This window comes from Tetrao urogallus (assembly GCF_951394365.1).
Source record: "Tetrao urogallus genome assembly, chromosome: 9".
NCBI lineage: Eukaryota > Metazoa > Chordata > Aves > Galliformes > Phasianidae > Tetrao > Tetrao urogallus.
This window is the reverse complement of record NC_136822.1, coordinates 4946933-4972727: the sequence shown is the minus strand read 5'-3', so window position 1 is coordinate 4972727 and position 25795 is coordinate 4946933. Positions and strand designations below refer to the sequence as shown.

General features: G+C 36.8%; 1 protein-coding gene across 1 annotated transcript; it reads left to right on the top strand.

The window, feature by feature from the left end:
• Window positions 1-491: 491 nt before the first annotated feature.
• Window positions 492-24089, top strand: PER2 (period circadian regulator 2; the record flags this gene model as incomplete). The annotated part of the gene is made up of 22 exons (XM_079539792.1): window positions 492-865; window positions 1423-1491; window positions 4608-4762; window positions 5164-5285; window positions 6789-6990; window positions 8487-8538; window positions 9741-9883; window positions 10203-10281; window positions 11739-11845; window positions 12322-12475; window positions 12864-12972; window positions 13337-13468; window positions 14444-14537; window positions 15246-15402; window positions 15485-15603; window positions 16323-16496; window positions 16747-17007; window positions 18494-19344; window positions 21238-21424; window positions 21947-22139; window positions 22746-22896; window positions 23940-24089. The coding sequence occupies 22 exons, from the start codon at window positions 492-494 to the stop codon at window positions 24087-24089; spliced, it is 4035 nt and encodes a 1344-aa protein (XP_079395918.1).
• Window positions 24090-25795: the final 1706 nt, after the last annotated feature.

The following is a 25795-nucleotide window of genomic DNA, read 5'->3' as shown; positions in this document are numbered from 1 at the left end:
TGATGCATCAACGGAATCTTTTTGTTTTCCAAGGTGAACTGAAAGCCAGCAAAATAGTTTCACTGAACGTAAAATATTCTTTACTAGCTATTGTCCAAATCCAGACAGAAAATCTATCAAAAATTAAGTGTGACAACTGCAAACAGCTGAATATTTAAACTTCTGAGGAGTTCATGTTTATCCCACTTCCTCTTTTTCTGTGAGTTTTCACTAAAAGATAAATACTTCTTTTTAAAAAGATTTAAAATGTTGTTAGAATTGCAATTATATTTAACTGAAACTTTCACTATTGAAATGCTGGGAACGTTAAAGATAAATATAACTTAATTTCAGTTTGTCAGCAAAGGTAGACAAGAAAATAGTTTTGCTTTTGTTCTTCCTTCCCTTCTTCCTCAGATTTGTGGGTCTGTACTTCCAGACAGAATCTTTACAGACAGAAAACTCTGAATATGGCTTGACTTGATCTTGGCAGTGTTTCTAATGAATGTCCCATGGACGGTATCAAGGTCAGGGGGTTCTACTCTAGCACTGAAGAGCAGAACCCTGAGCAGCAAGCTGATATCAGTGAAAACATTTCTTCATTGTTCTCTTTAAAAGAGCAACAGAAAATGAGTGAGTATTCTGGACTTGCAAGTAACCATAGCCAGATGATTGCTGAAGATTCTGAAATTCAGCCAAAACCTGAACACTCTCCTGAAGTTCTTCAAGAAGATATTGAGATGAGCAGTGGATCCAGTGGAAATGACTTCAGTGGAAATGAGACGAATGAAAACTACTCCAGTGGACATGATTCTCATGGCCATGAATCTGATGAAAATGGGAAAGATTCAGCAATGCTCATGGAGTCTTCAGACTGTCATAAAAGGTAGTTGTTAGTATTAAATAAAGTTCACTTTTGTTTTTCTCACCGAAGGCTTTTACCATCTGAATCTAATTTGAGTTACAACTGTGGTATAAATTGTATCTCCAGATTAAAACTTAGTATTGATTTCCACTCGTTAACCAGTCATCTTTTATAATGCAGATTATGTAATGTATTACACTTCATAGAGTGCAGTGATTCACACATCCAACTTAATCTGTATGTTTTTTTTCTCATCATTGCTTTGGCTTTATTTATGCATTCTTTTGGCAAACCAACTCCTGTAATTACATAGCAAAAATTGTAAGTCTGTTGTTAAGAGTCAGGATGGATGTGTGCTATTTTCGTCTTTGAAGTAATAGCATAGTGCATAGAGGAAATACAGAGCAAGAGGTACCTTCTTAAATGTGTAGCAAGTATAGTTTCCATACTTACTAAGTAGACTCTTAAAGTTTGACTTTTGTTCTAGACATTCGTGTCTAGGCAACTGTAAAACTAAAATGAAGTAACTTTTATGTAAAGTTTACTGATCGTAATCTCTTTGCCTTTCCTTGTTTTAGTTCAAGCTCAAATGCATTTAGTCTGATGATTGCAAACTCTGAACACAATCAGTCTAGCAGTGGATGCAGGTAAATGTACATATATTTTCAGTAATTTGCTTGTATGTAATAACAGATGCTAAAAATGTAAAAACAGATGCTATATGCTGGGTGGTTGTTGATGTTTTGTGAGTTGATGTTGCTTTGGCTAAAATTGGAGTGAACATAGGAGATGATGTCCTGTCTTTGATTCTCTTCCTTTCTGCAATCAGCAGCATGTCTTCCTAACCACTTGATCGAATCAGAGCTTTTTGTAGCCGTTTCACACAAGTTGTGTGATGACTTGTAAGGTTTCTTAGCCTTTTTTGACTTGGTAGCTTAGCCTCAGTTTTATTTTTGTGGTTCACTTCAAGCATGGATTTTTATTTTTATTATTTTATTTTATTTTATTTTATTTTATTTTATTTTATTTTGAGACTTTTCTTGGATTTTTCTGCTCTTCAGATTTTAGTCTGAAGCCCTTGCCTGGAAACAACCTAGTAGCATTTTAAAATTGGAATTCACTCATTGAGTTGGATATGTTTTGGTGTCCAGCAGCCATACCGTCTGCCTCTCCGTGTTCCACTCACCAGGATTCAAGCCTTTAGTCTGTAAGGGCAGACCTGCTGCAGGAGTGCAGTATGAACTTTGCTTCTGATCTTGATAGACTTGAGAAACCTGGTGTCGTCGAAGGCTCTAATTTGGACACTTCAGAGTGTCCTGCTCTTCTTGAGGTTTATTTTGTTTGTTTGTTTTTTAAGTCAGCCTCTGATTAGGAGACCAAAACCTGATCCTTCACAGAGGAAGCTGGGCAGCTTTAGCATACTGATGTTAAGATCCCCATCTGTATATACCTACCTGAAAGTTTTCTGCCTGATACAGATCCTGAAGATGTGATAAATGAAAAATACTCCTTTGCACCACTTGGTGTGAGCTGAACATAATGCCTGCCTTGTGGACATAAGGAAATCTTCCATACTTTATCTTTGTGTGGAAATTGTGTCTGGAGTTCACTTTTTGCTCATTATCAAGAACAGAGTGAACCAAGAACATTTCTTAATCTTTGTTTCCTGTTGACTCAATTTCCTTGTTCTTTAAACAAAAAACAGCAATCTTCATAAAGAGTCTTTGCTCAGAAATCCAGATGGTACAATATTTCCCCCACTGCCAGTCACAGTTAATTCAGAGCACAATCTGATCATCTTCAGTCTTTCTGGAATGGGAGAGGGATGACCTCAGTTGACTGAGCACACCTGTAGATGGTCTTGAAAGAGATGTCTACAATAGGCTGATAAACTGTAGGTTTAGCTTTTGATTCAAAGACTTCTGGGCTTTGGATTCAATGTTTGTACCATGTAACTACCTTTTGGACTGCGCACATAAAGCAAAACAGAAAGCTCTTATTTTTGTAGAATTTGCTGATTCTGTATTCTGCAAGTCAAGGCTTCTCTGTGGCTGGCTACTGTGCCTGATGCTACAGATCTTCGGAAAAACATTTTTGAATTTCATAACTGATTTTCCAAGGAGGCAGCCTTCTGCATTTGTTACTGCTAGAGGCTAATTTGGAAAAGCTTTTCTGGCAGAAGTGTTCTTGACCACTTAAGAAGCAAGCCCAGAGGATACAAAAACAGCAGTATGCTCTGTTATTTCAGTCTTTCTTTTTCTCTTCCTCCTTGCTGTTAGCATAGATTGTTCTTCTTTGAAAAGGCCCTGTTAAATTGCATCAATCTAATACCATCAAGCCATACTGTAGATGTGATTTTAGTGTATGGGCGAATATTAAGTTTCCCAAGGCAATGACATTATTCTCTTATCCCTTGCATTTATTTCTCAGTATAAAATAGCCAGTGAGTAACTGAATTATATGCTTATCATAGTGTTATGGTGCAGACAAGAACTATGACTGTATATTCCAGTACAAGCAGCCTTTTCACCTTCTAAGCATTTAGTGTGAAGTATACCCCAAACCTGTCAGATGAGTTCATCTACCTGAACAACTAAAATTTCTTGGGGGGGAAAAAAAAAAAATCTGAAATCCTCCTGAAAGTTACCTGGAAGTTGAGGCCGCTTATTGAATGCTTCAGAAAGGGTAGTACAGTTGCCAAGAACTCTGTTTCTACAGTGATCCTTAGGGCAACTCCACGGACAGTGCCAGCCATGGCAACTGTGTGGTAATAGAAGACCTTCCTTTCCATGGGAATGAATTGATTTTTAGGGAGAGTTAAGAAAAGGTCTAAAATCCTCTAAATTGTTGTGACTGATTAACTTTTAAAATTTCTTTCAATGACAAAGATGAGGTGATTTTATTTTTTTTTAACTGCTTCATTCCCACTTGTCACCCATCTTTGTCATCCTCTCCATCCCTTCTCTTCCCTCCTTTTCCTTTTTGATTTTATCATCATTCTTAAATAATAAGAGATACCAAGGATTTCAAAGGAAGGCAATTTTCTAGTGTTAGCACTGATTATTGCTGTAGCTTGACCTTCTGCATTGAGACAACACTTTTGAGCATGCACCTGAGAAATGTTAATAACATATCTGTCTCCAGCTGCCTCCTCTGATTCTTCACCCTTCATATTTACTCAGCCTTCCTTATGTTACTTAATGTATTGCCATGCTTAACTGGAATACATTGTTCCAAGCATTTCTCCATTTGTTTTGTTAACTTGATGCTCTCCCACTGCCATTCCCTTTTCAGGGACCTTTCCTATGAGAACCTGCTCGAACAGGAGGTGAAGACTTGAGTGGACCTCCTGCTTCTCTACTTTGAAGTCCATGAACATTTCTGAGAGTTTGAATTTTAAAGGAACTAAGGGATATATCACAAAAAAAAAAAAAGGGGAAGGGAGACTGGTGCAAAAAAAAAAAAAGTTCACTGGTGCTTGGGTGTATATGTGTGTATAAATGTACCATTTCACATACAGGCAGTATATGTGTTTTATGATAAGATTTCTGGTTGTGATAAATCTTCCATTTGAAGCAATTGTAGCTAATTTAAGAATTACTACAAGTTTTGAATGTTGATATTAATTAATAGGAAAGTTTAATGTGGCTAGCTGCACATATGTAACTGTGTGACAATTGTCAGTGTATTTGAGTTTCTATGAGGATGATGTATTACTCCAAGCATCCAAGTAACTTTTTATTGTTTGTCTTTAATCTTACAGCAGCGAGCAGTCTACTAAAGCCAAAACACAGAAGGAATTATTGAAGACATTACAAGAGCTGAAAGCTCACCTTCCTGCTGAAAAGAGAATTAAAGGCAAATCTAGTGTCCTAACAGCATTGAAGTATGCCCTTAAAAGCATTAAACAAGTTAAAGGTAAACAAGTATATGATACTGCTTAAATAAAACTGATCTGGGTAAAATTAAATATTTACTTGGGAGTTAAGACAGTTTTGCCAAATGCTTGGTGTTTTACTGGTATTTGTTGTAAAATTGTTTGCAAAGTTGTTATTTATCTTCAAATTTTGAAACTATCAAACAGGCAGAAATATAGTACAATGTGTATGTAACTATCTTAAGATGGACAAAAGTGCATGGGTTACTGATGAGGAAATTCCACTGTGGAGTAACTCATTTGGAACAGTACCCTAGACTTTCCAACTGCCCATTCTGTGCTTGTGCCAAAAGAAGTCAAATTTTTTTGGGCTGTCTACATACCAATGTGATTTTCTACTACTGAAGATAAATTGTTTAATGTTCTTATGCTCTTGATGTAGCCAATGAGGAATATTACCAATTGCTGATGATTAATGAATCCCAGCCTTCTGGACTCAATGTGTCATCCTATACAGTGGAAGAAGTTGAGACTATAACGTCAGAATACATCATGAAAAATGCAGTGAGTATGCTGGCACAATTATACAGTGTGTGTGTAAAACGTTTTCTGGAATAGGAATTCTCAAGCCTGCCTCCTTTTTACAAGGTAGAAGCTGATGACTAGGCCAATAATCTGAAGAAGATGGCTGTTGCCTTCCAGTGAATGTGAAGGAGAAATTTTGAGCACTTAATGTTTTTTTTTTCTTCTGTCAGTTAGATGGATGGGAAATAAGTAGCTTAAACATTTGGTCATATGAATTGTATCTCTTGTTTAGGGACAATGGTGTGGTATATCTGAATATCCATGTGATGTAATGCAATGTGAAAATGATTAGTTTTCTTCTTAGGATGCTTAGGAGATGCACTTACAGCATATCTCATTACAAAGCTTAGTCTAGAGACATAATGAATCATTTGAGCTGTCAGTTGTGTAGGAGCTGTGTGATGCTTTAACTGTTATTTGTGCTTGTGTGACTGGAAAGTGATCAAAGTGTTTGAATCCGTGAGTTGCTGAGTCCTCTGTTGTGGTTTCTGTGGTCTTTGCAACTGGCACAAGCTTACTCTGTGAACCAGTGTTGCTGTCTCTTCTTTTAGATAAGAGCAGCTGTGGTGATCAATGTAGGTTTTTAGAAGTAGTCAGAATGATTATTTTCCCCATTTTCAGTGTTTTAGGATTGTTATGGAAGTCAACAATAATTACATCTAAGCTTAGAGTGCCTTCCACTTTTTTTTTTTTTCCTGAAGTCTCTTTCTGAATCTATGTAATTCCAAAATTAATAAAATAACAGGTAGGGGGAGGGTGTTTCCTAGTGTGAAGTCCTTTTTCTGTTGAACCTATGACTAACAAAGTTGCCCAGAAGGTAAAACAAATAGAGTAGTCTAGAGTGTAACTTGAACAAAACATCAATTGATCCAAAGCACGAGCTTGTAAATGCAGCGTGACGACAGTTCTTAGGCTTGTGTACAGTAACAGTGGGTAGGCACTAAAGTCTGTGACGCAGGAAACTCCTCTGCGTTGAGCAGAAAAGCAACAAGAAATAATACAAGTAAAGCTTGTATATGTTTGGGGCTTTTTTCCCACCTGTCTGCTCGTCATTTTTACCAAATGGTTTAGAGCACTTTTTTTCATTATGTAGTGAATGAACAAACTAACATAAACAACTCTTCACAAAGCAGCTGAATCTCATCAATGTCAAATACGGCTGTAACACAAGTACTGTTGTGAAAGCAATTCATGTAGTTTAAGTTGGAAGCTCTTTACACCTTTGTATGATGTTTAGGGCATGTAACCTGGGAAAATCAGAGTGTATTACTGCGTAGTTGAAAGTGTATACAGTATGTATGTAATTCACAAGAGAAGTATTTTCTTGCTCCATGAATAGATGTGGTTTAACTGTCTTTATTTCCTTTTTATTTTGAACTTCATACTTTCTTCTTGATGTCTTGCTTTTATCTTATTGTTTAAACAATAAATATATTGAAGAATGTTTTTTAAACTGCCTAATTTTGAGGTTTTTCTTCTTAGGATATGTTTGCTGTAGCCGTATCTTTGATTACTGGGAAAATTGTGTACATCTCTGATCAAGCTGCTTCGATTCTTCGCTGTAAGAGGGGTTATTTCAAAAATGCCAAATTTGTGGAGTTATTGGCACCTCAGGATGTCAGTGTTTTCTATACTTCTACTACCCCATACAGATTACCATCTTGGAATATTTGCAGCAGAGCTGGTGAGTGGTCCCAACAGCAGATATTTCTCTAATCTTCAGTCATGATAACTTTTTTTAAATATCCTTTCATCCTTTCCTATTACTTAGTGAGGGTATAGCACACATGCATTTCTAGAACATGTCTGAACATATGGCACGTATAACGTGCCTTTATATATCAGAAGAGCTTGTCTGTTGGCTGAAAGTCTTCTGATTGCTATTATTCATTGGTTCCTGGGCTCCTCTCATCCAACTGATGATTGAAATTAAAGTAGGTATTCATGCTGAAAGTGGATTTGTCTTCCACAGTTTTCTTGCAATCAAATGACCAGAATTCTTTTTTAAAAAATCTTTAGATAAAAGAAAGATAATATTCTGCCTTCTTACTTCTATAATGGTTATGATTTGTATACTGGACACCTTGGTAATTGTATAGAAAGATGTACTACAGCTAATATCATTGAGCACTTATCAAATGTAATTTGTGTATTAATTCTTTTAGCCTTGGGAAAAGGATGTCAGGTATGTTAATGCTGAAGGGGGTTATATCTCTTAAGTCACTTAGTATTTGTTTGTGAGAGGGTTGTTTTACTTGTGCACAGACAGCTGTTAGGAACGGAAAGATAGCTGCCAACTATTTTAAGCAAACACTTGTATTTCAAGTTCTGCTCTAAATGTTTGAAATTCCAATCCCTGTAGACTAAGTCTATGAAGTTAAGTCAGAATGTGAACCGTATTAACATTGAGGAAACAATTAACAACAGAGTAGTTTGTACACTAACTAGGTCAGAAAGGACCTTTTGAAATCTCTGGTCCAGCCTCTGGCTCAGAAGAGGTTCAGTTTTGACCATTTGATCCTGCTTGTTCAAGTTGCCTACATAACTTACTAATTTTTTTCTATAGTTTTTTTTGCTTGCATATATCTTCATATATCAGAAATGCAGTTTAAATAGATGTACCATATCTCATGTACCAACATCCATATCCTATGTTATATCTAGAAGTATTGCACAGTGAGGTCTTTGAAAGACCAGAGTGTGCCTTGCAAGTCAGTCTGTGGCCACTTTTTCAAAGGGAGGGAAATAGACTTCAAAGGAGTTGGGAGGGAAGCTGTGAGAGTTGCCTGGGTTTTGCTGGACTGCTGGAGGTTTGCAAATGTTTTTGATGCTCTGACTGTCCTTTCTAGGACCTTTCTAGGAAAGAAGTCCAGCCTGGGGAGTTGTGGAAGCTCACTTTTTTGGTCAGTGCTGTAAGTTAGTGGAAAAAAAGCAGATGGGTAAACAGTTCAGACCATAGAACTGTTCAGATATGTTTTTGCCAAAAAACTTACTAAGCAAGCAGCTGTGATTCACGTGCCAGTCTCAGAAAAGCATAACATCAAAGGCTTTCAGGAACCTAAAACTTTTGGAGGGATACAAGCTACATCTCTTTTATTGTTACTGGGGAAAAGTTACTGTATTAAACATCATAATATCATAGTAATTTGTAACTTTTCATAAAATGTTTAATAATTCTAGAGTCCTCCACCCAAGATTGCATGGAAGAGAAATCCTTTTTCTGTCGCATCAGGTAAGACAGTCATAACAGGCTTGCTGTTATGAAACTATGCATTACAAAGTATTCGACCTTTATGAGAATCACAGTGTGCAAGTTTCTTATTATCCCATAATGTGAACGTAAGGCCAAGCACATGCTTGTCATCCTGCTGTTCCAGAAGCTACGCAGAGAACTGTTAAGTGGCTGCAGGAAGTTACACCTTAGAAGTTAATCAGTCTGAATATTGACCTTTGCACCCTAAATAGAGCTGATACAGTATCTTTCACAGCTGTGGAGAAAGCCTTCATTGGGTGTTAGTTGAACTGTTGTGCTCAGCACCTGCTACTGATTCTTTCATTCCGTGAGAGTAATGGTGCATTAAATTTATCTCAAATGCCCAGTAAAGATAGATGAGGGTAACTTTGTCATCTTTGTCGTCTATAGGTGGTACAGTTCTTTTGGTTTTCTTTTTGCTATCTGTTGCCTCACAGGTCCCAGTTTCTCTTTCCAGAACTGCTATCAATTACTGAATTATTTTTTGGAGTAAATAAATACCTGATAAGTAAGGTATTAGTATGTTGTAAACAAACTCCAAGTAAAAGTACCGCTGGTATTTTTATAGATGTATTTTCTTCTAAATAACATTGATCCAGAAGTTTTTACTCTGTAAATCCATAATGCAGTAATACCCATTGCTAATATATATATATATTTTAATCACTGGGTATTGTTTTCGTTCTTATTCTTTGATCAGAAACTGTTACTATAGGTAAAACTTCTGAGACTTTGTTCTTTTTTAAATAAGCCCAAATACTGAGTAAAAGAAAGTATTTAATTATTAACTGAAGCGTTATAACAGGCTTCATAAAATAAAACTTTATCAATCTCTGTGAAGGTTAAAGTGATGAATAATATCAGATTAAGATTACTGGATCAATAAAACAATCTATCATAAGAGGTGGACTATTCGTTTTTCTGTGCAATTTCCATTTAAAGCACCTGTGGGTCTTATTTGAAGCAGTAAAGATGACAGTGAATGCATTATTGCGGTCAGTATGCAAAGGGTGCTGTCTGAATTAGGTTCTGTTCTACTGAAGATTCAGGAAGCAAAATTCTTGGGTGCTGTTTTAGGAGCTACTATACAGCCCTTTTGTAACTAAGGAAATTACAGTAGATAAAGCTTTGTTCAGTGTGAAATGAATCTGTGCAAATAATGATCTCTGTTTAATTATTAGTGCAGGGAAGGAGCGTGAAAATGAGATTTGCTATCACCCATTTCGGATGACTCCTTACCTTATCAAAGTACAAGATCCAGAAGTAGCAGAGGACCAACTTTGCTGTGTGCTGCTTGCAGAAAAAGTGCATTCTGGTTATGAAGGTAATAATTTCAACAGACAAACAGTTATTTTGTTTTATGAAATCTACAACTGTTTAGTATTTTGCTGCAGGAACTTCTGTGCAGTTTGGCAAACTGAATTTCAGCCTAAGAAAATTAGTGTATTTGAGTACCTATCATTGATTTCATTAATGTACGTGATAATTGGTTCTGTTCTCTGCCCTTGCTGAGAGGCTGTGAGATAACAACATGCTTTTCTATATGCTCTTAGGCAGGTTTTACTCAGCATTTAATTAAAACATACAGTTTAGGTGATATATGCATGCACAATAAACTTGTCAACCTCTTATTTTTCTCTCAGCACCCAGAATTCCTCCAGACAAAAGAATTTTTACAACAACACACACACCAACCTGTTTGTTCCAAGATGTAGATGAAAGGTAAGTTACTTAAGTAAATAAATAAAGTATGAAAGCACTTCCACTGTGGTCTTGAAGTGGAAATCTGTGTTTGCCTGCTAACAACTTGTTCTTTTATTTTTCCATCTTGGGCAAATCCAGAAAATAAATTCAAAGAATGGAATCCACAGACAGGAAAATGTCCTGTGTCAACAAGCACTATCTGAATGAGGCTACTATTTATTTTTTTTTATGTCTATAGAATGTAACACTACATCAATTTAAACAAAAAACAACAAAGAAAATCATCAAACATTGTATTCTATGTTTATTATTAAACTACTCAGGTTCTACTGGCTGAAGCTTTTGTGTTGCACTGATGGTCTTGGAAACTGATGAGAGTTCAGTATAGCCAGATACAATAGATGTGAATTTAAGTCATTCACAGAGGCTCTGGAGCTAAGATGCAAAGCAAACTTTCCTTTAGTTTTCTGGACTGCTTTTGTCCAGTACCTTTTGGAAGGTGTGGGTGACAGAAATTGGAAGTCTATGAAGAATGGAAGATAGTACTTTGAAAAACAGAGTTGAAGGCATAGGGGGCTGAGGTGTCGTCAATATTCTAAAGCTTTGAAGGATGTGCTTTGAAATATCATAATATTTTATAAGAACATGAGAGCAAGTTTGCTTGTTTCAGTTGAAAACACAGGCTTTCTTTTTCCTTCCTTTTTTTTTTTTTTTTTTTCTCTTTCCTTTGTTTCACATGGGACTTTCTTTGTGACAGTGTAGGGTTTTATTCTATTTTCTTTTCTTACTGAAAACAGAGTTGGCTGCCATAAAAGCATTTCAATGCTGGGATTTATCCCTTGTTCCTGAAAGCTCAATAAATTCAATAAGTGATTTCATCTCATCATTAGAAGTTACTTCTTCTAACGCAAGGAATGCAAGAACATTACTTTCAGTTATTTATTCTAATTAATAAGCTTGTTTCCTTGCAGAGTTAAACTCATAACCTGCCTGTGAAGAAGTTTTCTTGTACCCTAGTCAACTGCCCTGCTTGATTCAGCTGCAGTAATCCCGTGTGATCCTTAGCCTTGGCATGCAGCCCATAGATTGGGGGTACTATTTACTTTCACGAGAGTTGTATGAGATTAAATTTTATTAATGCTCTTTTAAAATTAGGGTAAGTACTCAGCCTGTAGATCTAGGCAGCATAGAAAAGACAGGAGAATGGCTGTAGCAGATTCCTTTACTTTGGTCTGAGCACTGTTTTGTAATGTTAGAAACAAATAAAAACAAACAAACAAAAAACCCCCAAAACAGCCCTGTTCAAAGAGTGTTACTACTAAGCTGGCACTGCTTTTCCCAAAATTTGAACTTAAAATTAGGGGAAAAAGAGTAAATAAAACTTAAATGGAAACATTTTAAAGATTCAGCAAACATTTATTTCACTTGATTTATATAAATAAGTTTTTTTTTTTTCTTTGTTTTTCTTTCTCCAGAGCTGTACCTCTGTTGGGATACCTACCTCAGGACTTAATAGGAACACCAGTTTTGGTGCATCTTCACCCAAATGACAGACCCTTAATGCTAGCAATTCACAAAAAAAGTATGTAATCTCTTTGCTGTGGAAGAAATATTTTTTTTTTTTTTTTTTTTTTTTTCACCTGAAAGTTAAAAGTGACATCTGAAAAGGACTAAGTGGAAAAGGAAGATACACTTTTACCTTCAAGTAATTAGATGTTGAAGTATTCCTTTACAACTTGATTCTTTATGCAAATTGATGAAATTCAGTATTTCCTCACTTTCGTTTTTCAGGTGAAGCATATCTGCTGTAAGCGAATTTGTATGTGAATTTTCATACATAAAGAAAATTGTCCTGAGTGTGCATGATAGAAGTTGTCATACCTTAAAGTGTAGCCTTCCTCATTTCATAAGCAGTCCATGAAGAGAAAGTGAGCCATTCTTGCAATGTTTATTTGTTAAATTATGAAAATATAAAGCTGTCTCTTCAGTCATATTAACTCTGAATCATTAATGAGAGCTGCAAATGTTAAACTGACTTTTTTGGATCATTCTTAACAGTACTTCAATATGGAGGACAGCCTTTTGACTATTCGCCAATCAGGTTTTGCACTAGAAATGGAGATTATATAACCATGGACACTAGCTGGTCCAGTTTCATCAATCCTTGGAGTCGAAAGGTTTCATTTATCATTGGAAGACACAAAGTTAGGACGTAAGTCAATAGCCATGATATTTTTTTTTCCCTCCAGCTTACTTAGTGATACTTAAAAAAGCCTTAACGGTTTTAGAGAGGGGAAAAATTCCCCCTCAACATAAATTGTTTCCTTCTTATATTTGGGTTAATAATGTAGTAGCTGCTTTAAATAAAGGAAATTTGAACTGTTTTGTATTGTGTCAGTACTGTCAAGAGTTGCTTTAGGAGAAAAGCTATACTCAAAGTGAGTAAGGATGCGCATTTTGTCAAATTCAGTGGCCTCAGATGCAATAGAATAATGGTCAGATCCTGTTCGCTATATATAGATGGCAAATTGAGGATGTAGTCTCTCTGCAGTTCAAGTACTTGCAGTTGTAATGGAATGGGATCTGTTTGGTTTATGCAGGGGTCCCTTAAATGAGGATGTTTTTGCTGCTCCCAACTACACAGAGGACAGAATCCTTCACCCCAGCGTTCAGGAGATCACGGAGCAAATATATCGGCTATTACTACAGGTAAAGCATGTGCTTTCGTATCACTACTTTAAATTCCCCCTGAAGAAAGGGTGTTTATCTTCATGTGATGTTTTGTTTAACTATCTTCCACTGTTCCACTGCTTTGGGATTTCTGGCTATAGTCCTGGAAACTATTTGCATTTGATTGCCAAGCATGACTCACTTAAGTGTGTTAAAGCTCCAGTTGGTATTTAAGGATTTAGTGCAGCTATGGCATCTTCATACAAACAATTAAAAAAAATAAATAAACACAAAACTGCACAAAAAACTTAAAATCCCTTTCACCTCACATGGAACTATTAATAACAATTTCATTTTTGTTGAAAGCTGGTGCAGAGGCTGTATATTCTCTTGTTTTTAACAGCCTGTACACAACAGTGGATCCAGTGGCTATGGAAGTCTAGGTAGCAATGGCTCACACGAACACTTAATGAGTGTGGCATCCTCCAGTGACAGCACAGGAAATAATAATGATGACACACAAAAGGATAAAACAGTAAGTTTTCTATTTTCATAAATTCAAGTATGGGATACAAAACAGAGTGGTTTTCAACTTTTAGTGTAACACTTTTTGATTTGGGATGGGAAGAAGTATAAGGAAAGTGTTGTCATTTGTTTAATATGGAAAAAAGCTTTCTGTCAGGAGGAATAAATATTTGCGCTGTAGATGAAGTCTCAGGGTACTGAAGCACAATTATAGGTTTGAAAGTGGACGCTGTTAGCACATTGTGATGGCCATTATATGCTTGCTTCTAGGCAAAAAAAAAAAAAAAAAATTTGAAAGCAGTTTCTTCTGAGGGGAAAGTTTATATCTCTTATTTTCAATTATAAAATGCATATGGTAAGTGCATACAAAAATGATAGCCTGTGACCTTTTTATGCTGCAGAAAATGCACTGTATAATATGGAGTGAAAGTTTTTTGCTTGAAATTTAACTTTGCAGGACACTGTTGTATCCAACTGATACTGAGAATTTTTGTTCAAACTAATGACATTAAAAACCAAAAAAACCCAAACCAGCAGAGTTAAATTTGTGCTTCTGCTTATCAGAACTGTGCCACAGAGAGTGGCAGTGGCAGTGAATTGGGCAGCAGTGTATTGAATAGTGGTTGCAATCAAAGGAACTGTACCATTTTCTAAGATCTGAAATAGTTTTTGCCGTTCCCATTAAGCCCTGCTGAATTGCAGTTGATTTCTGAAAGTTCAATTTTTCCTTAGTTACATCACTCAGGCTGAACCTTCTGAACTTGATTTACGCTTTTGTGATCAGGCGTTGCAGACTGCTGTGCTTGCCAACGTGGTCACTTGCTGCCTTTCAGTCTTCACACATTAGCGTCTTAAGCAAACTAAGCTTCTGGAACTTTTGTTTCACAGATAAATTACTTTCAAGCTATGTAGAAAATTAGGAAGCACTATTCACAATGTCTTGTGTGAGAATTTCATATGAGCGTTTTTAATGGCCTCCTTCCAGATAAGTCAAGATGCCCGTAAGGTCAAAACTAAAGGACAGCATATTTTCAGTGAGAGTAAAGGAAAACTAGAACATAAGAGAGAACCTTCTGCAGGTAAGGTATTACTAGTAAGTTAATTAAGTGCTAGTTTATTGCAATGGTGCATGATGTGACATGAGTAGGCAGCTTTCCAGTTTCATTCTAATCAATTTTAATAAATAAATGCTGTTATTCTTTATATTGTCCTTAATCTCTCCTCTGTGTTCAGGAAAACATGTGACCTAGCTGTTGGTAATGATGTAACATGCAGTGAAGATGTCCTAGAGCTGTTGCTTTTAAGTTCCTTAATTGTAGCTCATAAGTCAAATACCTTTTTTCCTGTTAGATGAAGGATGTTGTTATTCCCATTTTCACAAAATTTCGGGAACTTTTAAGTCAATAAATGAAAATCTTCCTAGTGCAATTTAAATTTTGTAGACATGAATAACAGCTGATTTTACAACTTTTGTACACTACACTTGTTCTCATTGTGAGTGGGTTTCAGCTCTAATGATATCTTTTCTTTTGTATCCATTATATCTGTCCCCTTCGGCTCCATCAGCTTAACTGAATCTTATTCCTCAAGAATTCCTAAGAACAGGGGGGCTATTTACACAATGTTCATATATTAGGACACAAATTTCTTAGTTGCTCTACACTGTTAAGAAACTTCTGGTCTGTTAAGAAATATACATAAAGGAAAACTTCTGCTATTTTACTGAAACTTTTAGGGGCAATTCAAAGAATTAATGCTGTGATTGCATAATAACAATCTCTTAACAGAAAAACAAAATGGTCCTGGTGGTCAGGCGAAAGAAGTGATAGGAAAGGATACCACAGCTACAGCTACTCCTAAAAATGTGGCTACTGAGGAGTTGGCATGGAAAGAACAACCTGTATATTCTTACCAACAGATCAGCTGCTTGGATAGCGTCATCAGGTAAGCAACTGGAGTGTAAATTACCATTGAGCCCTAGACTTCAGGTTTACATATCTAATATTGTTAAATTCCTTTATTTTAGATACTTGGAGAGTTGTAATGTGCCTGGTACAGCAAAAAGAAAATGTGAACCTTCATCAAGTGTGAATTCTGGTGTTCATGAGCAAAAAGCATCTGTTAATGCTATACAACCCTTAGGAGGTATTTCTATATTAGTTTCTCTATTTGTTTGCTGTTTCTTCTTGTCAGAATAATGACGTGTAGCTTAGGCACACAGCTTCTGCTGTCATCTGTAGTCTCTGGCGGTTCTAGCTGATAGGCAAGGATGGGGATTTGCTAGCTTCTTGTTGCACAGGTAACTGTGAATGACCAGGTAAACAGCATATACTAGTCAGGAGAAGGCTAACTTCTAGTCTTGCACTGAGAGTTTTTTGCTGAGTGTTTATACTGGAGAAAGAATGTTTTGAGAATGCTTCACGAGGCATTGATGTGACCTCTGCTGGAGCATTGTGTACAGCTTTCAAGTGAGAGAACTTAAATAGGCAGATGCTTGGAGCTAATAACCAGCTATGTGAGAGACTAACATAAAGCAAGGTGGGAACTGGAGGGACTTCATCTTAGGCTGGTGAAGGCTAGAAGCTTCCAAAGTCAAACCATCAAAGAAGAGTAATGTCTAGGAAAGATCAAGAGGTCCTTCACTGGAAAGACTTGGCTTAACTGTATCTGAGAGTAGAGGATTAGATTTATTTGCCTAGAAGTTATTCTATTTCTCAGACGTTCTTGGTAAAATGTGTGAGATCAATTGAAATATTCACTTTTTATCTTGCTAAGCACAAGTAAGCCTTTGCTGTTCTGCAACCTTAGCAACATATTGCTTATTTACATATGTAATTTCCTTTGTTTTTCTATTTTTTGAGTAGACTCTACTGTGTTGAAGGCGTCTGGTAAAGCAAGTGGTCCCCCAGTAGTTGGTGCTCACTTAACTTCTTTGGCCTTACCTGGCAAACCTGAAAGTGTTGTATCGCTCACAAGTCAGTGCAGCTACAGTAGCACCATTGTTCATGTTGGAGACAAAAAGCCACAACCTGAATTAGGTATGATTTCTGCTAGTATGTCGTTGCCAAAATACTGATTTCCAGCAAGTATAACCTCAGAAATGAGAACACCTGGTACCTATTTGTTAACTTGCATTATTTATAGCTAAGGTGTTCTCATGGAAATTGAATAAATAGAGACAGAACTTATTATATTAAACTTTCAAAGAGAAGTTATTGCAGTTTGTAGTAGCTTAAATTGCATATGCAATTCTCTTGATCATGATTTTTATTCCTTCTGTTTTTGTAGAAATGATAGAAGATGGTCCAAGTGGAGCAGAACTCTTAGATAGCCAACTTCCAGCCCCTCCATCGAGCTCTACGCACGTAAATCAGGAAAAGGAGTCATTTAAAAAACTGGGACTTACAAAGGAAGTCCTTGCTGTGCATACACAAAAAGAAGAGCAAAGCTTTTTGAATAAGTTCAAAGAAATCAAGAGATTCAATATTTTCCAGTCCCACTGCAATTACTACTTACAAGATAAACCTAAAGGAAGGCCTGGTGAACGTGGTATGGCAATAGTGTTGGTTTTTTTTTGTTGTTTGGTTTTTTTTTTTTTGTCTTTGTGTATGAAGTGAATCCTGTTGAGAGGATATTTGCATTTTTAAGTGTTAGGGAGCCACTGTGACCAGTGGCAGTCACATGCTATGTTTAAGTCTATAGAAAAATTCTGGTGACGGCCTTGCCTTGAAGATTGGGTGGAATATAGCTTTAAATATAATAGTTAATGTTTCAATAGCTACTAATGTCCTAGTTATCAGTTCATAATATTATTATTGTTATGCATCTACTTTCAAGAGACAAATGCAACTTCAGAATGTTTTCTCTCCTGTCTGTGCTTGTATTCTCTTGCTTTTCTGGTCCTTCTGCCTTTCCATCTTTCAGTGCTTTTTTCCAGCTGCTTTCATTTACAGCCAGTTACTCCCATTTCACTATTGTGTCACTGGTGAAACAATCTAACTGTATGGTTGCCATTAAGTTAATGTCAGTGGGGGGTGGAAGTGGAACAGGCTATGTGTAACAGTGAGTTTTTTTGTTTTGTTCAGTTAGGGCTAGGAACTCAAGATGACATTTCAAGAGTGCTTGGTACTGACCTGACTATGTTTCCATTTTGGTTGTTTGGAAGAGAAGTCAGATACTGAGAAGCAATTTCTTGCCAATTCTTGTATCTTTCATTTTTGATATATATAGAGATATGCAGGTCCTTGATTTAGGAAGCATGTTCTGGAACACCGAAGTGCTCTATGTTCTCTATCCTTGATAAACTTTCAGACTGAATAAGCCTTACGCAAACTAAAAGTTGGAACAGCTTTTAAATATTTAAGTACTTAAACATACAAGATGACTGATGGATTTATTCATGTCTGTAGAGATGAACTGATAGCCTTCACCTAAGGAAGAGCTGCTTGGTGCTGACTTCTGAAATAAGATTCTGTACTTTTCTTGCAGAATTTATGAAGCTTCAATGCTCTTTCTGCTCACAAAAGAAAATTCTTTTGTGTACTTTCTCTTTGCTGCTTTTATTTCTTCACCTTTTCAGTTACAGACCTGTACAACTCTAACTCTCCAGAAGCGCTTTCATTTATGTCTTCTACTGCTTTCATTGCAATTGCTGTATTGATTCAAGCAGCTCCTGTGGGAGCCACTGTTTTACACTGTTGTACTGATTGGGTGGCACATCTGAGCCTTAACTGATCCACATCTATTCTTTTCTTATTGTTTATTTTCTTTCCCCTAAGTCATGTCATCACGGTTTACCTTGCCTGGTTTGCTCAGCTCTTTTGCTAGAGGTAAAAGTGAATCTGAGCTCTTCCCCCATCCTTCCATTTGAGTGGACAGACTTAAAATCCAGAACTACAGTTTTGCGCAACTTCTAGGGATGCCAGAGTGTAGGGGATCCATCACATTGCCAGTAGGCTCCTTCCTGATGCATGTTTTCTTCGTTGTTCTTGGTTTTTGTTGGTTTTTTTTTTTGTCATTGTTTTTGTTTTTGCAGGTGGCCGTGGACAACGAAATGGAACTTCTGGAATGGATCAGCCTTGGAAGAAAAGTGGGAAAAATAGGAAATCAAAACGCATTAAACCACAGGAGTCTTCAGACAGTACAACTTCTGGAACTAAATTCCCCCATCGCTTTCCTCTTCAGGGTTTAAATACTACTGCTTGGTCACCATCGGACACTTCACAAGCAAGCTATTCAGCGATGTCTTTTCCAACTGTTATGCCTGCATATCCACTTCCTGTTTTTCCAGCAGCAGCAGGGACTGTGCCACCAGCTCCTGAGACTTCAGTCTCTGGTTTTAATCAGCTGCCAGACTCGGGAAATACTTGCCCTATGCAACCGTCCCAGTTTTCTGCCCCCCTTATGACACCTGTTGTAGCTCTTGTGCTCCCCAACTACGTTTACCCAGAAATGAACAATAGCTTACCTCAAACGCTTTACCACAGCCAAGCCAATTTTCCTACCCATCCTGCTTTCTCATCTCAGACAGTATTTCCAGCGCAGCCTCCATTCACTACCCCTACCCCTTTCCCACAACAGGCATTTTTTCCAACGCAACCATTCCATTATAATCCACCAGCAGAAATTGAAAAGGTTCCTGTCGCAGAGACACGAAACGAGCCATCCCGTTCCTGCACTCCACAGTCAGTGGGTCCTCAAGACCAGGCTTCACCGCCTTTGTTCCAATCAAGGTGTAGCTCTCCTCTGAATCTTCTACAGTTAGAAGAAAACACAAAAACTGTGGAAAGCGGAGCTCCTGCGGGTTTGCATGGAGCTCTAAATGAGGAAGGAGCCATAGGCAAAATCATGACAACTGATGATGGTAGTGGAAAGGGATCCCTACCAGTAAGTATGTTGATGTTCTTTTTTGCGTGTTTTCCTTTTAAAATCTTGGCACTCTAAGAATATTTAAGGTTGTTAAAATGTAGAGATACCCACAGTGGATCTTCTTCCCTCTTCTGTTTTCTTCTCTCTGCTTTATTGTTTTCAAAACTCACTTGTGGACCTTACATTCTAATAAGTGGTCTGTAGTCTCTAGAGATGGAGTCACTATTGCAATTAGTGAACTCAGATTTTGGTAGACTGAATAAATGTGAAATCCAGTTGTTTGAATAATGTTAACTTCTAAAGCTTAAGACAGTCATCTTGTTCTCCTGAAGTTACCCCAGGAAACTTGAATATGAATCCAAAATCAGTTTTGCTCTGCTTCTTCTAATGCGAGTGCTAATGCATTCGTTGAGAAGCACTAAAATAGATTTCAAATTATTGGTTCACTTTTTTTTTAATGTTTAGCAAAAAGTTTTTGGGTAGTGCATTTCTGAGAAGAGAGTGAGGGAGAAGCAGTCTGTAACTGAGATCTTGAAAGAAGCTGATATAAAGAAAATCTTTGTTTAGAATCAAGTAGTCAAAATAAACTATGAGATATTGCTTGCAGACATTAACTATTTTGTTTTCTTAGTGCACTGTCCCCTAAAGCTGGTACAAAGCTGTTTGATAACTTCAGCTTCTTTTCCTGGCTCGTTTAAATTTGATGGATCAATTAAATTAATAATCTGACAAACCTTGGATGGAGTGCTGTGTCTGTAAAGATTTCTATGATGATGATATAGACTAATATATTAATGTTGTCTACAGATTCTGCATAGTATCTTTCTGAATGCTATGTCACTGATGGGATGCATCCTAAGCCTTCTAGAATGTCTTCCTGCCTCTGGCTTTTCTTCTAATGAGGGTTGTAACTGTTCACTGCATCTGGCAGTGCATACAGAGTACAATTTGAGTGCAGTGCTGTGTAAAGGAAAGCAGGCGTTGGAAGGTGTGGCTCTTACTGGCATGCCTGAGATCTGACCTGCTCCAAGTAATCAGTCATAGAGCATAATTAATGCTGATGCTAACAGCTGGTTAGGTGACTGCTGTATAGTTTGTCATAAGTATGTACCAACGTTGGAAATTGTGGAGGAGGAAGGACAAATGTACAAACTCTGAGGAACTTAGTTTCTAGATGATTAATTTTACCTACCTAATAGTCTTGATACTGATTCTTAATGAGGATTAACAAAGGGGGAACAGAAAGGAATATGTTTATATCTGCTTTTCTTGTGAAACTTCCAAAATTTATTGACATCATGCAAAAACTTTGTGTTCTGTTATTGCGTGCTTGCTGCCTCATGATCTTGAGAACAAAGGTGTGTGTGTGTGTGTGTGTGTAAAATATATAATGTGACATACATAAAACACTTTGGATTTGTGCAGTGGTAAAGAAGTGCATCTGTGACAGCCTGAAACTAACTGCATGCTCTGAGATGTCGCTACTGGATTAAAATAATCTTGATAACGAAAATTAATACTAACAATTTGGATGGGAAATCCTTTTGAATTCCCTCAAAAGGCTATTTCCCATTGTTCAGAAACGTGCAAAATATTACTTTCTGTAATTTCATCATCATTATTTGAACATGAAGGCAAAGCATTAGTTCAGGAAAGCACTGAGGATATATCTGAAGCTAGTTCTTGTATTACAAAGTATTCTATTAAGTTCTTCATCAACGTTAATTTCTGAAGTTCTTCAAGCCAACTTTTAATGAGGGTTAGCAGTGCTGTAACTGTTTACATTGACAAGCAAAAAGCAGTGTAAGCTTAGCAGAATACCGAGTGAGGTGGATTAGTACTAAATGTGAGGAACTGGAGATGAAATGACCGTAATTTTCTGTTGTTGTTTCCCTCCTCTCCTGTCTCCAGGCTGAGTCTCCAATGGATGCTCAAAATAGCGATGCACTCTCCATGTCCAGTGTCCTGCTTGACATTTTACTTCAAGAAGATGCATGCTCAGGCACTGGCTCAGCTTCATCAGGGAGCGGAGTGTCTGCAGCTGCTGAATCTCTCGGGTCCGGATCTAATGGCTGTGACATGTCAGGGAGCAGAACAGGTAACACAGGCAGTGAATACTCCTAGCATGTTAGGAGCATTGCAGTGTGATGTACTACAGACATCAGGTGAACGCTGAGTGCTTCATGGAAAAATCACTCCTGTATTTAATCTTCATTCTTCTTTTTTTTCATTGCATCACATGACACACAGTCCTCTCTACTATGATTTACAGTATAGAACTTCTGATTTTTTTTGTGTGCACGTAGTCTGTAAAACATTTCATAGGCATGATGGAGTAATGAGGAGGGAGTACCATAATCCTTGGTGTTTCAAATTTATTTTTGTTTAGTTGATTATTCTATTGCAACTTCATAGAGGTTGAGCTTTAATGATTGGGTTTTAAAAAATGTTGAAAATATTACCTAAGTGGGAAGAGGAGTACCTTTGTGTTTAAAAATGAAATAAAATGGTGGTGGTGTTTTATGCTTTCAATTCTTTTTAACCGTTTCTAGCTTCAAAAGTACTGAACTGATCCATGCATTTGACAATTGCTAATGAATCTTTAATTTCTGTTTTAAAGGGAGTAGTGAAACCAGTCATACCAGCAAATACTTTGGTAGTATCGATTCTTCAGAAAACCATCATAAAACAAAAATGAAGGCAGAAATAGAAGAAAGTGAGCACTTCATTAAGTACGTTCTTCAGGATCCAATATGGCTTTTGATGGCAAACACAGATGACACCGTTATGATGACTTACCAGATACCCTCTAGGTAATTCCAGTACCTCAGTACTTCATAAACTGCGGGGGAGCGGGGGGAGCTGAATCTCTGTCTCAATAGCAGACAACCTGTTTAAATGTTTAAGTCAGTGTCAAGAATCGTTGCTTCCTTTCTATCTCTTGCATACTACCTGAGAAGTTCTGGAGAAGAATGACTTGGTTTTTTTAGGTCTGTTACCTGAGTTTAAGTTAACTGTGTATATTTTTTGGAAGCTAATGCATATCTCATATGTGCATCTAGTGTCTGATTCAGGTTGTCCTGCTGAAAGAGAACTCGGAACTCACTGCAGCAGCTGCAGAGGGGCACTGAACTTCTTTGTTTCACTGGAAGTACTGCCTTAATAGCTCTAAGCAAGCCATTCTCAGTGGGATTTGGAAGGACAACAAGCCAGCAGAGATGCATTGAAGTTTAGTTTTCTGCAAATGTAGAATGATGATGAAATCACTCTTAATTTTTTTCCAATGTCAGATTTGTAAGCTTAACAATTCAGAACAAAAATAGTTTTTTAAAAAAATGCTTGTATTTGATTGTGTAACTTATGTAGGTGTCAAGTCCTAAAATAATTGGAGCTCAATTTCTGAATGCGTTTCATTTTAGAGATTTGGAAACAGTTTTAAAAGAAGACAAGCTGAAATTAAAGCAAATGCAGAAACTACAACCAAAATTTACTGAAGACCAAAAAAGAGAGCTTATTGAAGTTCATCCATGGATCCAGCAAGGTGGACTGCCAAAGACTGTTGCTAATTCTGTAAGTTTAGATTAGTTTGTTATTTTTGCACGTATAACAATGCTTGTTATTAGCTGCCTGTGTTAGTTTTCCATTCCTGTTTGGAAAGTTTGGCCAGTTATACTGAGAAAAAGTTAAAATTGAACTTGCTTGCAGTGGTTTCTGGCTTGATTTAACTTACCAGAAATCTTCCCAGTAGAAAAGTCAATGTAGTAGTGAATTTGGTATAAGAAATGTCCTTGCTATTTCTAGTTTTGTTGCATCTCTTAGAAATTATGTATCAATGCAGCCAGCAATTTCATTGCTTAAAAGTTTCATATGACATGAAAAACACGTTTGTTTTGTGCATAGAAACCTACACCTACTTCTTCCTTGAAAGTGAGCGATGAATGGGAATACAGCTTTCCTTCTCTGTACTGAATTTTTCCTACAGGATCATCTCTTGTTTAGATTGTAGATTAATAGCTCAGGAAACAAATTGGGGGAAAAGAAAAGAATCTTTGCAGTTTTATTGGTTATATGTGAATTTTACTTACAAGTAACTGATTGCATTCCATTTCCCTAAGCTCTCCATCGTTTGCAGGTTTTTTCAGATAAACTATCAAATGCAGAGGCTCTCTTTATTCATGAATGTTTCAAAAGTGAATGCAATAGAATTTAAATAGATCCTTCTCCTGTTATTAATGTTACAGCAGCATTAATGTGAGAGCATCTGACAGGTGTGAAACTACAGTTGCTTCAGTCTCTTAAGTAGTGCAGCTGACGTGAGCATGTAAACATATAAGTGTTAGCAATCAAATGTAGGAAAAATTTTATAATGCTTGTAAGATGTCAGAATTGTAAACATTCTGTGATGTAACTGTTCATAGTAGAGTTTTGGGTACCTTGTGTTGATTTACTACGTGTTATAAATTGATTGTGTGGGAGCAGCTGGGGAATGGAATACACCTGAGTGCAGCACAGATGTACAGGTTCCTTTGGAATCAGGGATCACATGCAAATGGACTGATGTTTAGAAAATGCTCTTTTTTCTTTGACTTAATGTTTTTTGTGTTTTGTTTTAGGAATGTATTTTTTGTGAGGACAATATACAGAGCAATTTTTATACGTCATACGATGAAGAAATCCATGAAATGGACCTTAATGAAATGATTGAAGACAGTGGGGAGAACAATCTGGTTTCTCTGAGTCAAGCCAGTGAAGAACAAACATAGCCTTTGAGCCTGTTGCTTTTAAAGCTGCTTCAAAATTACAGTGATGATCCGTTAAGGTTTTAATCTTGTTTGCAGCAAGATGAATCCAGTTCATAAAACAATGTTTTTCTTGCTCTAAAAGAGTCATTTGTGAAAGAATCTCTTTTTAAATGGTGGCAATCTCTTCCCAGTAAGGACATTGTTGAAGATGGTGTATCTTTTATTTAATGAAAAAGACTCATATTTTGCACTTATGCCTCAAGTTTTTCTTTGTAAACTATAAAAGCTTTCATTGATGCCTACTGAGTGGGTCAATGAGTACTGTGAGTACTGAAAATCCCCTTGTAAACATATAGTTCCTCAAATCTTTGAGTAATGGTTCAGCATTATAAATTGTTCTAGGCTTGCTTAGAAGCTCTTTAGCATTGCTCTTAATGTTTGAAGTGGTCCAGCATAGTAGAAGAAATAACCTTCAAGAAAATCAGTTCAAACTTGCCCTTTTCATACCAGTTGACCCATCCTCTTTGTTTCCTATAGTTTTACTATGGGAACTTTTTGCCTAAGAGAAACGTTAAGCTAATTTTCTAAGATGACCTTGGGTTAAAATACTTACATGGATACTTAAGAAAGCGTAGGTGAGTGCTGACAACTCTGTAGCCTTTTGTTTCAATGGACACTGCAATTCTGTGAACTGCTTGTTATCTTGAAGCATGATTTCTGAGAATTTATACACAGAAAATCTGTGCTAAAAAATTTAAAAACACACAGGATGACCATGTATGATCCAGTGACTGAGACGAAACGTGGTGTGACCTTAACCTTTATTTTTGGTCTGTTCTGTTAGGGTGTTGGCCGTCCGTTTTTCTGTTTGGCTAAACAAACATCAAACTTGCATGTGGCAAGAGAGGGTTAGACATTTCTCATAATTGGAAGGTTTTTCTTACAAAAAGATGTTGAGAATACCATTGACTTTCACGGATTACATCATCTAGCACTTGGTGTGGCTGGAGTCCTTTCTTGTCGAGGATTAAATTTTAATGCCTCAGTGATTGTATCAACTTGAATAATGTGTACTTTGTCCTTGTGTTGTTTGTACGTGTTGGATGTGGGAAGAGAACAAAAGAGAGTAACTATCAGTATTGATTAGTTAGAAGAAATCTAGTTGCAGCATTGCTAGATGTCAGCTTGTAGGTCTTGGGGGTTAAAAACGTGGAGAAACTCGATTAACTTTGCTATGTTTGTCTTAAAATATTTTTCATGAAAGATTTTTTTTTTTTAATATTAAGATAACATTTCTATTCACTGAAATTTAAAGTTATTTTCATTATATAGAAACGTTTCTCTTTGCATACAAAGAGGGCGTGAAGGTAGATCTGGCACCATAAAAACATGCTGAAGCGACTGGTATTTGCTTAGTGGAAGAAATGTGTGAATTAATTATTAATTGGACAGTGTCATAAGGAAACTTGCAATGGAGACAGGTTCTTCAGTTAGAGTGTGTGCAGTTACAAAACAAGTAGAATCACCACTTCAAAAGCGAGTATCTTAAACATAGCATGAGACACTCATCAGTATGATCTGGTTCCTGTCTTCAACAGTTCTGCGAGATCAAACTTCAGTAGATGTATATAAACTGAATGAGAAACATTAAAATGTTGGTGTTCAAGTCCAATATATTAAATGTTTCAATCATAAATGGAACAGTGCAGCTATACCAGCATATTACA